Genomic DNA, 13,388 nt, shown 5'->3' with positions numbered 1-13,388 from the left:
GGGCAATTTAACGAGAAGAACTTACTTTGCCTTTGATCCTAAACCATCTGTGTTTGTTAACCTTGAGGACACAGCCAAAGTGCTGATGTTTTTAAGGAAACTTCTTGCCAGGGTGGTTTGAAGGCCACCACCTTCAGGACATCTTCTGCCTGTACTGCTCCAGTGCCAAGAGGTTTAATTAAATCTGCTGCCTTTTTTCTTTTTTTCGTGGAGTTGCTACTGGTTACTTCTTCTGGAATAACAGGTTTAGGTTATGGCTAAGGGCACCAAGCCCATGGCATACGACAATTTCATTTTTTATTTACATCAAAACAGCACAAACTGCTGCTAAAGGCCTGATCCTGCAATCTTCAAACATTGACATCTCCTACTGCTTCAATGCAGGAACAAGAACACAATAAATAGCTTTTATTTAATCTAGCAGTGACAGTCTGGTCTGCTTTATCTCACTGTTGTTCCAGTACTGCAGTTCTGTGGTACTAAGGCAGACTTGTAAGCCTGAAATTACTTTACATTTTCAAAACAGTGAATTTTGAATGATCAAAGAACCTGACACAAACTCCCAGAGAAGGAACCTGTCACTGAGGGACGTTGGGATAGATCCCGTTCTCAGCATACACACATAATTACCACTAACATTAATGAGCGTCATGCCCATCAAAGACAGAAAAGGAACTTAGTGATATGCCATCCTACAGCTGAATTATGCCAGCAGGAAAACCAACCCAAGAAAGTAACTTAAAAACTAATGACATTGCTGAAAGGTCAGATAGGATTCATTCTGAAATGCTGGGATGTTTGAAATCTTGCTATGCTTCCATTAGCTGCAGCTACTCTGAGAGCCATAGGATTAATAAGGGACCAACATAAACCTAGTTTAAGTGACATGTTTTACATCCAACACTATAAAGCAAATTTTCAAACTCTGCAAGGATACGTACATGCAGCTGACATGATTGTCTCCAGCAACGCAAACACAACTCTGACCCATGTAAGCATCCTATTTTTTCCAGTCTCTTAGTATCCCTGTTGCATAACTGTGACAGCGTATGACCAAAATAACCTGCCGTATCTACAGTCTGAACATTCACACATCTTTGTATTTGAGACCATTACTAAACAACTCTATTTAATAAATCAGTTCCCCTCATGAGGCAGCTATAAGAAAAACAAAAGCACAGGAAATTTTACCAAGTAACTTCCTCATTGATAAGATGAAGTAAAAGAAACTTACACAATGCGCTGAAAATAAAAGCAGTGTGGAAGCACAAAGCATTATTGTAACTGCTTTATCAACATTCCCAAAAAACTCAGAAGTACTGATGTTACAGGACTAGAGAAATACACCTGATGTGCCACCCACTGCAAACAGCTTATTCAGTCTTGGAAAAATTATCCAGAGAAGATTTTAAACTCCTTTCTTGTGAAATCCATGGGCTTTCATCAGGTATCAATATGAAATTAAGAGCTCTCTGTAGTACTGAACGTTTTGTGAGCTTCACAGAAAGCAGTATTAAGAACTTTAGGTAGGAACTTCCCAGCGGCAGAAGGCCAGCCCCAGCAGGCTAAAGGGAGCACAGCCTTCAAGGGACTGGGCATCTTCCAAGGGAGGAAAGAGGATGCAGAGCAGAAAATGCAGGGAAAAGAAGAAAGCAACAGAAGGACAAATCCGTGGTGTAAGATGGTTTTGCACACCTCATCTGAAAGCTCACTAAATAAGTCTGACTTCAACAAATGTTGAAATAAATTGTGTTTCCTATATAAACTTGAAAACAAATTACCTCCCTTTTTTTTCTTTTCCGAGAACACTCTTTTTTTCAGCACAAAACGTGGTTTGGGAGAAACAGAAGGATTATTTTTGCAGAGCCCAGCAGCCTGTGCTCTCCCCAATACCTGCCACTCCCAGCCCCCTGGCAGAGCAGGTCCCGGGTTCGCTCTCTGGGCAGCTGTGCTCCACTCCTGTGTGATACTTCCACTGTCACAGTTAACTTGCTCTGCTGAAAGACCAAAATTGCTTTTTACGCTTACCCTAAAATGAAAGGCAGCTGTAAAACCCACCAGCCCTGGAAGGTTTAACACGAGTCAGGGCAATATATTTAGCTTTACCTTTGCCTAAGCGTGGTGTTGTGTGGCAGCGAGCAGGGCTGTACATGTTTAGCAGCACTTGTTCAGTGCAAAGGCCTTTGAAATTCAGCCCAGGGTGAGCAGCATCTGTTAGGAGCCATTATAAAAACTGGCAGCTCTACAAACCCAGGATTTGCTTTTCAAAAATAAGCAATTTAGCTGCTCAATAAATAAATAAATAAGAATTCGTTCAGCAGTTTTCTAATGCTCTCAGACTGACCAAGAACAGCAGCAGCCCAGTCCAGGCAGCCTTCCTGGCACCTCTCACATCAAGGGCAGGAGGCAACATCTTGCCCTTCGTGAACCTTCTGAACAAACTATTTTAATCACAAAGTTCTTTGCAGCCCTAAATAAGTTCTGTTACACGCTGTTGCTCAGCTTGGCTCTTGGCCTCCTTAACATGGGAAAGCACCCCTGTTTTGTCCTCTTTACTTTCCACCTGCTTCTTACAGCCCACATATATGGAGGCACATCTTCCCATTCCCTTTAGGTAGCTGCTGAGCCCCTCTCCCTGGGAGGTCACCTTCCTCTGGAGAAGTCTCCCCTGCAACCAGGCAGCATCAATAAATGCCACCCCCACACCCTACGTACACCTGTACTGCAGGAAACCTTCTTCCCTCATTTTTGAAGTTTCCTGCTTACAGTGCTCCTTTGCACAGCGGGCGCAGCCCCTCCTTCCCCACAGAGCCACGCCATCCCGGCGTTCCCAGTGCCAAAGCTTCCAAATTCACTTGCACCGGCACATCCCAAAAGGTGCGGCCCCACACAGGTTAATTTGTTTTTTCCACCCTGGCAGGACTGTTGTGTGGATTAACAAAGTAACTTTTGCAAAATGCCCAGAGTGTGCAACATGCTACGTAAGCGCTAAGGATTATTATTAGAGACTGAAGTGCTTCGAACCATTCTGTGATGATGAAGTGATGGCGGGGAGGGAGGGGAAGAAAAAAAGTGAGTTACTCATGCTGTGCTCCAGAAGCAAGCATCACTTCTTGCGCAGAACAGCAGCCACATTTCTTGGTCTGTTCCACCTGCACACCCTGTACCCATCGGATTATTTCAACTATCTGGATCTAACATGCTGTGACCTGACACATCCCGGTCTTCGCAGATGACACGCATTAACAATTCAGAGGTGTGTTCAGCTGCACCTTGAGTCACAACAATTGCTCCCAACTAAGCAGTAAATTAATTCTTTGTAAAATCATTCATTTTTAATAGGCATGAAATGTAAGTCCAACAAACTACGTTCTTTAACCACATTTCTAAATATATTTCCAGTTTAACTGGTTTTTTTTAAGCCTAACAGCATTTCTCACTGACATCTTTAGCCAGTGGAGGAGAAAAGGGGATGTTCTGAGCACAGAACTGGGGGCTGGAAGCTCAGCACCTGGGACCAGCTCTGGGCTGACCCAGGCATGGCCACAGCACACCACCTCTGCCCTACTTGTCTTCTACACAAACAGAAATTGATACCACAGTATTAGAGGAGCAGACTTTGGCGAAGGCTTGTAAAGTGCCAGGAACACATGAAGCCTTCCATGAAAGCAAACATTATTATGCAATATATGTTACCCGGCACAGAGACCCCTTAAATGCTGCAGGAGCTGAAGGCATGCAAAATATAGCATGTTAATTTCTGTATATTGAAAACAAATTAGCTTTGGGAGAACATTACCAGGAAACCCACTTAACTGCTGCACTATCAATTACCTGCTCTGTTCTTGCATATTTTATTGCCAAGCTGGTGTGCTCAAGTCATCAGACACTGTCAATTCAGGGGCTTTATGACCTCCTTTTGCCGCCTTGGTGAATTCACTGAAGTTGGTGTCCCACTCCCCAGGTCTGTCTCAACTTATAATATGAAAATAAGGACACTGATCTCTTCTGTAGAGGACTTAGAGATCTGCTCACAGAAAGTGCCAAATGAAGGTGAAATATTACTATCATACATAACCTGAATTCTCTTGAGTCTGTTCCAGCTGCAAACTCAGCCATGCCGAAACACCTCAGTTCTTAAGCACTTTTGATCCTCTTCAACAACAGCTTGGGAAAAAAGTTCTGCAGTACTCTCAAAACCAGCAGATGTACTTTAAAAAAAATAATTAATTAACAAATTGCACCACTTGCCATTTCACTTGTATCCAGGAAACATAGCTCTTGACTGTAAAAATGGCAAAAGGTGAAAAGATAATGAATTGATGGTAACATCTCTCGACACATACAAATGAAGAAAACTGAGGTCAGCACATGCTGCAAAATCATGACAGATTGCACTCCAGAGGAGCACAAAGATGAGCCAGCACTATGCAACTGATTTATCTAGGGATTAGTCAGAGGTCACTCCTGCAATAGTTTGGGAAAGCTCATTGCTTAGCTACCAGCAGGACACCTCACATGAACTCTAGCTTCCAGCTACAACCATACTTAACCCTTTTGCTACTTAAAAATAATCACTGCTCAGACAAGTAGGTCCCTGAAGTTACGTCAGGTTGGTCGCCCCATCCACTGTCTTGTACCTCTAACATCATAAAATGTGAGACCCAAAGTATAAGAGACTATTCCAGTACCATCTGGTCTCACCAGAAAGCACAGTTTCCCTTTTCATTCTAATTTTAACAACGGAGCCCCAAAAGTACCATCTCTTTTCAAGATAAGTATTTAATTTTAACAGTCATATGTCAAAGACATAAGTCAAAGGCAGCCATTGTATGTTTGTACGATACCCACCACAGCAGGCTCTCATTTCATAACTGGATGCAGATCCGTTACGGGTTGTTAATCACCCCCCTCCCGACTCCTGCCAGGGGAGAATGGACTATCCATTTATCAGACACTCAAAAGCAAAGCAGCAGCTGATCAAACATGCATTTTTGTAAGAGGACATCATCTTGGGATGCCTGGGATAACTGGAGACTGTCAGCCGAGGTGCTTTCAGAACACCTACTCAACAGCTCACCAAGCTTCCTTTCGAACAAAAGGCAATAGAAAAAAATCTTCCCGTAGCTGAGAGCCATCAGACACATGCCAAAATCTGACAAAACAAGAGAGGCATCCTGCTTATTACAGGTAATTTAATGAAAAAGATACATGCTAACATTGAATAAATCATTATACTTTGTCCAAACAGAAAAATCAAACTTTGGAGACTGATGCTTTAAAGACTGTTGCTTTCCGTCCTGGTTTTCATTGAGTTTTATAGGGATCTCATCAGTATGTAATTCTGCTTGCAAATGTTACTCTCCACTTGCACATTGCTAGACAACTTCACCAATTAATCAGAAGGAAATCTCCAAGTTAATTTATTAAGTTGAAAAGCACTGAATTCTGCTGTCTGTCATCAGCCATAAGTAGGATGGAACAAACCAGACCAACAAAGTGCTTATAAAAAAATGCATTCTCTTAATTGCTGCAATATACCCTTACTAGGCAGGGGAGGGTATCCTGTGGTAGTCTGATTTAGAACTTCTCTCCCTAATGGTGTTAGGAAACTCATAATCATAAGTCTCATACATTAATGTAATTCTTAACAGTTTCAAGAGTATAATCATCAACGTCTCCTCTTACTGCAAACCATGCAGTTAAAAATGAAAGCTTCTACTGAATATTACAATGAAAATGAACTGCACCTGCTGGTGATTATGATTCCCACTGAAATTGTAATGCTTAAAAATATATATATATATATATAAATAAATAGTTTCCAACTGATGCTTTGCCTCAATTTTCATACTACAGAGGGGTAACTGTAAAGACTGAACTTTTTTGTTCATAATTTGCAAATGCTGACTTTGCATGTATTGAACCCTTTGAACTGCAGTGCACTGTTCTAACATCCACATGCTGATATTGTGGTTTGTATTTCTGAGACAAAAATAAGTTCTTCAGTAACAACTTACTTCCTTTTGAATTGTTTGTCAGCCTTACACATTGTCTCAAACCTGTATAAGTTTGCTCAAATGAAGCTACCCATGAACAATATCCATGAGGGAGACTGTGCAGAAAGCACAGCTTGTTACAGCTGCTCCTACAGAACCATGGCAGCCCCCAAACTGCTCTGCACAAAAGCCCTGCGGCAGGGGCGAGCCCCTCGGACAGGTCCCCATCCGACTGATCCTGTTCCCTCCCACTGGGAGCCACTCGCAGGTGGATCTCCTCCCACTCAGAGGAAGAGATCGGCTCTGTAACCCTTAGACCTGCAGTCTGGAGGATCATACAACCCAAACCAATAATGTTATTGATAAGCATGAGGCGCACATAACCCTAAGTCTAATACAATTTAAATGCAGCGTAAAACTAGTTTCTTGCTTGTTTTGGGCACAGTAGAGGAAAAGCATTGGAAATGAAGCTGTCAGTCTGTGCAGATGGAGAGAGAAAAGGAAAAAGGCACAAAGATACAGATGAGAAGGGGGAATAGAAGAGGAGAGCTGGGAGGGGGGGAGAAGAGAAAAAATAGAAAAAAAAATCAAAATGAGATTAGTCTTAAAAAAGCTGTGCTGAAAAAGACAAAAAACTACTGAGCAAACAGTAATCACGTATTGCCAGCTATGGGTAAAGATGAGCCATATTCCTTCTCCCTAACCCTCCACTGGAAACTGATGATAGAACTGTGGTTGAAAGAGGAAACAATGGATGCCCAAATCGGCACACTGCTTCACAGCCCATGCACACCACACCATTTGGCTTGCTCTATGCAGAAAATTTCACATATGAAGATATCTTTACGTGCTGCTTTATATGTGCAATTAACCCCAAGCAGTTGCTGAATATCACTTTTCATGAACAAGACAGATGTGAGCTCCATCCCTGTCATTCCAGCAGTCAACATTTCTGCACTATATTTTTTGAAGGCACAACATGTACAATCACAGCTTTCCTGACTGCTGTCATGGGGCATTTTCTTTGGCTGAAGAAGACCACAGAGATCATTTAGTTACAACCATGCACATGGAAGGAGCTTCTCAGCCACATCAGATGAAGCAATGAACTGGCAAGAACAAATCCTAAATCATTAAATTATGAATTAAGAAAAAGACCTAAGGAGTAAATATTTAGAAGAGCTCACTGAAGCCTTATGCATAGGAACATCATGACTAATTACTCCAGTGATCATTTAAACGTGGAGTTAGGGAAGATTAGAAACAACAGAAAAATAAATCTCACCAATTACATGCATAAATGCAGATTAATCCACATGAGTACCTACCATACGAATATCCAACGCAATTATTAAAGCATTAAAGAAATAGTCATAGATAATCTGATTTTCAATTTTAAATAACCAGCTGCAGAAATGTAAATCTGCACATTTTCTTCTTTAACTTCGTAATTCAGGAGTAAAAGGTGATTTGTTCAGAGTGTAGAAGGTATTGCTGAAGTTTAAGGGATGGACAATTGATTAAGGAATTGGAAACAGCATTAGAAAATAAATGGAATGAGCAAATGTCTATATGTCCAAATGACAGAAAAACTTCTTAAAAACAAATACCACACACATACACATACACCCCCCCAAAAAAAAAGAGAGAGAGAGAGAAAAGGAAATAAACACTGGGAAACTAAATGAAACTGTTACTTCAGTGTAGAGGAATTTTTAAATTTTCATTATGTGCTCAGATTTCATTTTGCACCTATGAAAGTACTGCCAGTTATTTATAAAAGAATAACAAATTGTTTAGAACATGTTGTAGACACGCAAAGGAAATCATTCATTCATTAATGCAAAAGGATTATTTCAGATCGTTTCCATGCTTATATAATTCCTCATAATTTGTTTCAAAAAAAGAACTTCTGCAACATCTTATTTGTTGTTATTCAGGACAGCGGAATTGCCAGAGGGCACAGCAAGAGCTGAAGAGCATGCAATTAACACAAAAAGGAAAAACCACAGCAGAAATTCTAGCCAAAATCTCAGCCCCCTTGAGTCTTCCTATGACAGCAGAGAATGCAGATGGGGGCAAACAGAAATCGCCACTGCACAGGCTTCAGCTAACAAGCGCACACACACATACAATGCAGGCAATCCCACAATTTGAAATTTCAACACAGGTCAAGACGTAAGCCCGCCTCAAACAGTGACTAGAGGCAGCCAGTGTGGCGAGATCTCCCTCCAGCCTCTTTACTTCCACTGGTTAATATTAAGAACAAAAATTCTGGGAATCTGGATTACATCCATCACTGACATATAACTGCAGGTCACTGTACAGTGCCTCAGATATAATATAAGGCTAATAAATTCTTATTTTGTAGAGCTTTTAAAGGGACTTGAGTAACAAGTCTGCTTAAAACAGCAGTGATCTAGATCTGTAAAACAGCAGTGATCCAGACTGAAAGAGCCTCAATGTAGATGTGACTGTCATAACACAGTTTTGCCTTTATGTTCCCATACCAGATTATATGTCTATTTTCTTAGCAGAAAGGAAGTTGAATACCTCTGCCATTCAGCAGTGCAGATGCAGGGTATTTTTGAAACATTGGCTATTTTGCAATTACCTTTAAGTCATGAAATGTTGCACTGTACCGTACCGTTTTCTTTTGAAATTCTCTATTAATTGGGTACTGTGAATCACCATATTCATGTATGCAGCTGACTCACTTCACAGTGTAGAGAGCATTTTATTCACTTTAGCTCTCAGATGGATTCTTAAATGAACAGACAGCTAATTTCAAAGATGAACATTTTACCATTTTCAACCCATCTTCCCTTTGCCTCCCCCTCCTGCAGTTCAGCTTGAAGGCCACCGCAGTTAACCCACAGATCTGCCACTGTTTTACTGGATTAATTTGATCATGGGCTGTATTGTCAACAAGGAAAACTGTATTAATTAATAGCTTGCAGATAACTAGTGAGGACACTAGGGACCATCTTGTTAACCAAAGACCACACAGTAGCCCAAAAGATCTTTATCCTAGAAATGAAATATTTCAAAAGCTCCTCAAATTTGCAGGCTTTTGGGGTGAAGGGGCAGAAGTTTCTAATAACCACTCCCCTTGGGTGACAAGTTCATTTTCATGCAATATTTAAAGAAATGAGGATTTCCTGCACAGCTGTTACAGTGTCCTTGGAGACACCATTTTCAGGCACTCTGTGTAATCATCCCTCTGCTCCCTCTTAATTCTAGTCAACAACAGCCACAGGCAGATTACGTAGCTGGAACTTGACCGACACAGCTAGGAGCCCCTAACAGCACTCATAAGCCAAGTGATTTTTTTTCCTGTTGTCATATCACATATAAATACAATAAATACAATAAAACAGTTAAGAATCTGGCACTTTTCAAAAATCCACTGATGATTAAAAAGCATCTCCACGTTTTGCTAATCAAATGAAAAAAACATAATCTTATAAAACACAGGGCTAATTTTAGACTTAAATACTGACAAGGTCTGTGGTTATTCCTGTTTACATGTCAGTGGCCATGATCTCCATGGCATTCATCATGCTTTCCTGCTTTCTAACTTAGGCAACTTACCCCTCGTGAAAGGCACTAAAACTTTGGATACAGATCTTGCAAAATATGAATTAAAGAGAAGGCCATTGGCCAGAAATTTTAAGTCTCACTCCTTTTAGAAAAACAGTGAGTTCAAGACACGTGGTCTACAAACCTGGCCATCTGCTTATACGCTTCTTCAGCCACCGCAAAGATATGTGGATCCATATCCCCCATATTCTGGCCACTGTATGCATTGATGATATCTTCGCCATAGATAGGCAGTTGTTCATAAGGATTTATGGCCACTAAGACAATACCTACAAAGGAAATGAGAAAAAAAGGAATTATTAATAGTTGTTTCAAAATAAAACAAACCAAAAAATGGCTTTAACACCAACTTTTGTTCTAACCTTTCTAAAAATATTAACTAAAAAATAAGGATTTGACATGCTGACTTCAACAGGTACTTATTCTGACCACACTTTTCAGTACAAAAAGCACCAGAAGAGTTTACTTCTACTCTGCTTTAGGAAACATATTAGGGACAACTTTTTACTTTTTCTCTCAATCTGCCTTTTCTAAAGCTAGCATGCATGAAACAGATTCAGACTGTGTCAACTTGAAACACAGCCTGCTCAGTGTAGTAAGCCAACGAATGTGCACTGTATTTCCCTGTATTTTACTGTGGATTACAAATGATAAGGTGATTTGTTAATTGTAACTACTACATGGCCTCAATGACTGTCAGTTTGGATACGTGAAGTGTGTTAACCCTTCAGCTGTTATGCTATGCCCAGGAATCTTCAGTTTTTATAACAAGCAACAAAGTAGAGTCATGGTGTAATCGGCATTCCAGACATCCCTGTCAGTCAGGCAGGACAACCTCCTGCTCAAAGGGATCAAAAAACCCCTATGTAGACATATTTCATAGGGCTGATACACAGCGGTATACAGAGGTGTCAGGAAGTTAAGTGATGACAGCTCTAGCAGGCACCATAAAACCCTCCTCTTACACACCTGTGTGTATAACTACTTAGACCTTGCATATTCTAGTTTTCCCATCCCAATTAAACACATATCTGCCTTTTTTAATACCACTCATTACTACAGCATTTCTAAATTCATGCCATTCTTTTACTCTCCCTGCACAGGGAAACTTAAGTCTTACTCCATACATCCTTCCCAGCCACAAAGTGAGATCTCAAATGCTTTTGGTATGATTTTCTTTTTCATGAGAAAGGATTAAAGGATTGCTCTGCCCACAGGAATGATTTGAAAAAGATTACTTATACCTTTTTCTCCTGCAGCATTTACCATGGGTAGGGAACACTTATTTGCTCCGTGCAGGGGTGAAAACACTGGTCACTGCCATGTGAGACCCAGCCGTGTCAGGGAAACTGTGCTCTCTTGACATGGCAATTCCTCCTCACCTTTACAACGTGATGGGGGGGGGGGGGGAACAAACTCTAATTTTAACAGTGGCCATTTAAAACTTGGAATTTCTTCTTACACATATATGTTGGTGCCTAGAAGTGACAACGCGGGTGCAGATGGCTGCACAGTGATTACAGCAGGCATGCTGCCCACGCTCCTTGGACAAACCATTGCTGAGGAACCTGCACCAGAAGCATTTCCCTAGCACTCAACTCACTTCTAAGTTTATTCAGAAATACACACACACGCGCGCGCGCATGCATTTAGACTTCCTCAATGCAGATCCCAGCCCTCTGCTCTGTGCAGATTACAGTGTTGAGATGTCTATCTAAGAAATCTTCCATGGAAAAGCTGGGAGAAGGGAAGTGAAAGCACATACAGTCTGGCACTGCGCTGGGAGCATCATCCTATTTTTAAATCCTGTCATGCATTTATAGATCAAGCACAAACCATAGCAAAAACATTAAACAACAACAGAATATCTTTCATCAAGAGATCTGACAGACCTCGATCTATTTCCTCAAATATATGGCAAGTTTTACGTCTTAGACCCACCCGTATAGGTACAGTCAGTGATTTTTCCATCAGCCATGACTTCACTGAAATTACTCAGGAGCTTGAGTGAAAAGTCTCTATAAAATTTTATGCCAAGTAATGCTGTAATGATGAGCCAAAAAATAAGAGGGGGGGGGGGGGGGGGGTAGGGAGGGGAAGGGACATCAGTACTAGCAAACTCAAGGAATATTTTAAGTGTTGGTTTTTAACATCTGCCCTCTGTAACTGTGAAAAAATAGTAAAAAGTAAAGTACGGCCGCGCCACCGAGCTGAGCTTCCCATGCTCGCAAGTCTAATCAGAGACACATTAAAAAAACACGTGTGAGGCTTCAGACAATTCCCTCCTGCTTTCGACTATGTTGGCAAAAACAAACCCTTGAATTCAAAACAAGCAGCCCCATGACAAGTCTCCAGCATATTAAATCACTTAACTTCAGTAGCGATCTGTAAAATCAACAAGCAACTACCATCTGGAATATCCAAAATAAGTCAGTTAGGAATTATACGCTTTCTATGGAACTTTTAAATCAGTCTGTCTCACGGGACTATAATTCAGATTAATTTATATATAACTTCTCTTTATCTCCACTAAAACATATTGCTATTTTAAGAAATATCTGACCTTTCCCAAATCAGATTTATGTGTGTTTTCTTTCCTACAATTACATTAAATTAAACTCTGGCTATTCTTTTTGCCAATCTTCTTATAAATACCCAAAATGAGTGTATATAACTCTTTTATCTTGAACATATTCACCCATCTGCACATAAACTGCCCACTAATAGAAATAATTTATTCATTTAAAGTTTGCTCTCCTGCACTGCAGGCTGTACTTTATACATCTGAACTAACCAGCAGTATTCACTGAGTTTTCATCACAGCCATAGCAGTTTTTCCATAAAAGCATTCAAACTTTCCTTTGTAACTTTTCAGCTTACTTTATTAATTCTTCATTCCATATTCCCAGCAGTAAAGCCAAGTTATAAATCACTTCTGAACTGCTGGTGAAAGGCTGACTTGAAATAAAGAAATCAGGAGGTTTTCTGTTTAAAAGTTTGGATTACTTCAAAATGAAATTTTAAAGAATTTAATATCCAATTGACACATTACACTCTGACAGCATGGTTGAATTCATTTCTAGGGCTGTGGACATTCATCCATCCCAGTTCTAGTTCTGCTGGTTGAGAATACTGTCACCATAATACTCACGGTGGATTAAAGTGTTTTTAATCTCCTTCAGGCTAAATCAGCTGGGTTAGCTCAAACCACCTTCACACGGTATTTAAACTAGCTTGGCTAATGTGTGAGTCAGATTAAGGGGGCAAATACAGTTCCTTCTGCAGGGAGAGCTCTAAGGCGTTAATCTTTGCAGAGGGAAAGTAACTTGCACTTAAGAGGGGAACTGATAGAGCAGTTTGGAAGGCGAACATCTGCGGCCAAAGGATCAGCTTTTTAAAGGCCGCCACGCCACCATTATTTTCCTTAGCTTATAACATAATATACATACGCCTACATCCCAAGCTAAGAAACCCACAGCATACTGCACTCCTCAGGTCGCCAGGCAGCGTTAAACCTCCTTCACCTGCACTTTGACTGCCAGGACCTTCCATGCTACTGGATCCATGTTTCAAATAAATCCACATGCAAGTCACTTGAGTCTTGTCTGGAAGCAAAACAGATGACCAAGCTCCACCAGTCCCAGCCCTCTGGCAGACTCATCCATGAAGAGCTAAAGGCCTTCCAGCCCTATGAGGAACTATAAAACCAGCCAAACCCACAACTAAAGCTGCATTCGGGAAAACATGAAAACAACATATTTTCCCAAACACAGCAAAACTAGCAGA

General features: G+C 40.8%; 1 protein-coding gene across 9 annotated transcripts in view; it reads right to left on the bottom strand.

Moving 5' to 3' along the window:
- The window catches only part of MYO5A (myosin VA), a 103,323-nt gene that overhangs the window by 64,600 nt on the left and 25,335 nt on the right, over positions 1-13,388 (bottom strand). For 8 of the 9 annotated variants that reach the window (XM_056345905.1, XM_056345907.1, XM_056345909.1 and 5 more), the window contains exon 4: positions 9,727-9,871. In XM_056345905.1, the coding sequence (XP_056201880.1) occupies positions 9,727-9,871 (145 nt within the window). Of the gene's footprint in view, positions 1-9,726; positions 9,872-13,388 lie in introns of those variants that run through there. The other variant, XM_056345913.1, reaches the window with a different exon arrangement.

Source organism: Falco biarmicus, chromosome 7 (genome assembly GCF_023638135.1).
Source record: "Falco biarmicus isolate bFalBia1 chromosome 7, bFalBia1.pri, whole genome shotgun sequence".
Lineage (NCBI taxonomy): Eukaryota > Metazoa > Chordata > Aves > Falconiformes > Falconidae > Falco > Falco biarmicus.
The sequence above is the reverse complement of the archived record's forward strand: the minus strand, read 5'-3'. Positions and strand labels throughout refer to the sequence as shown.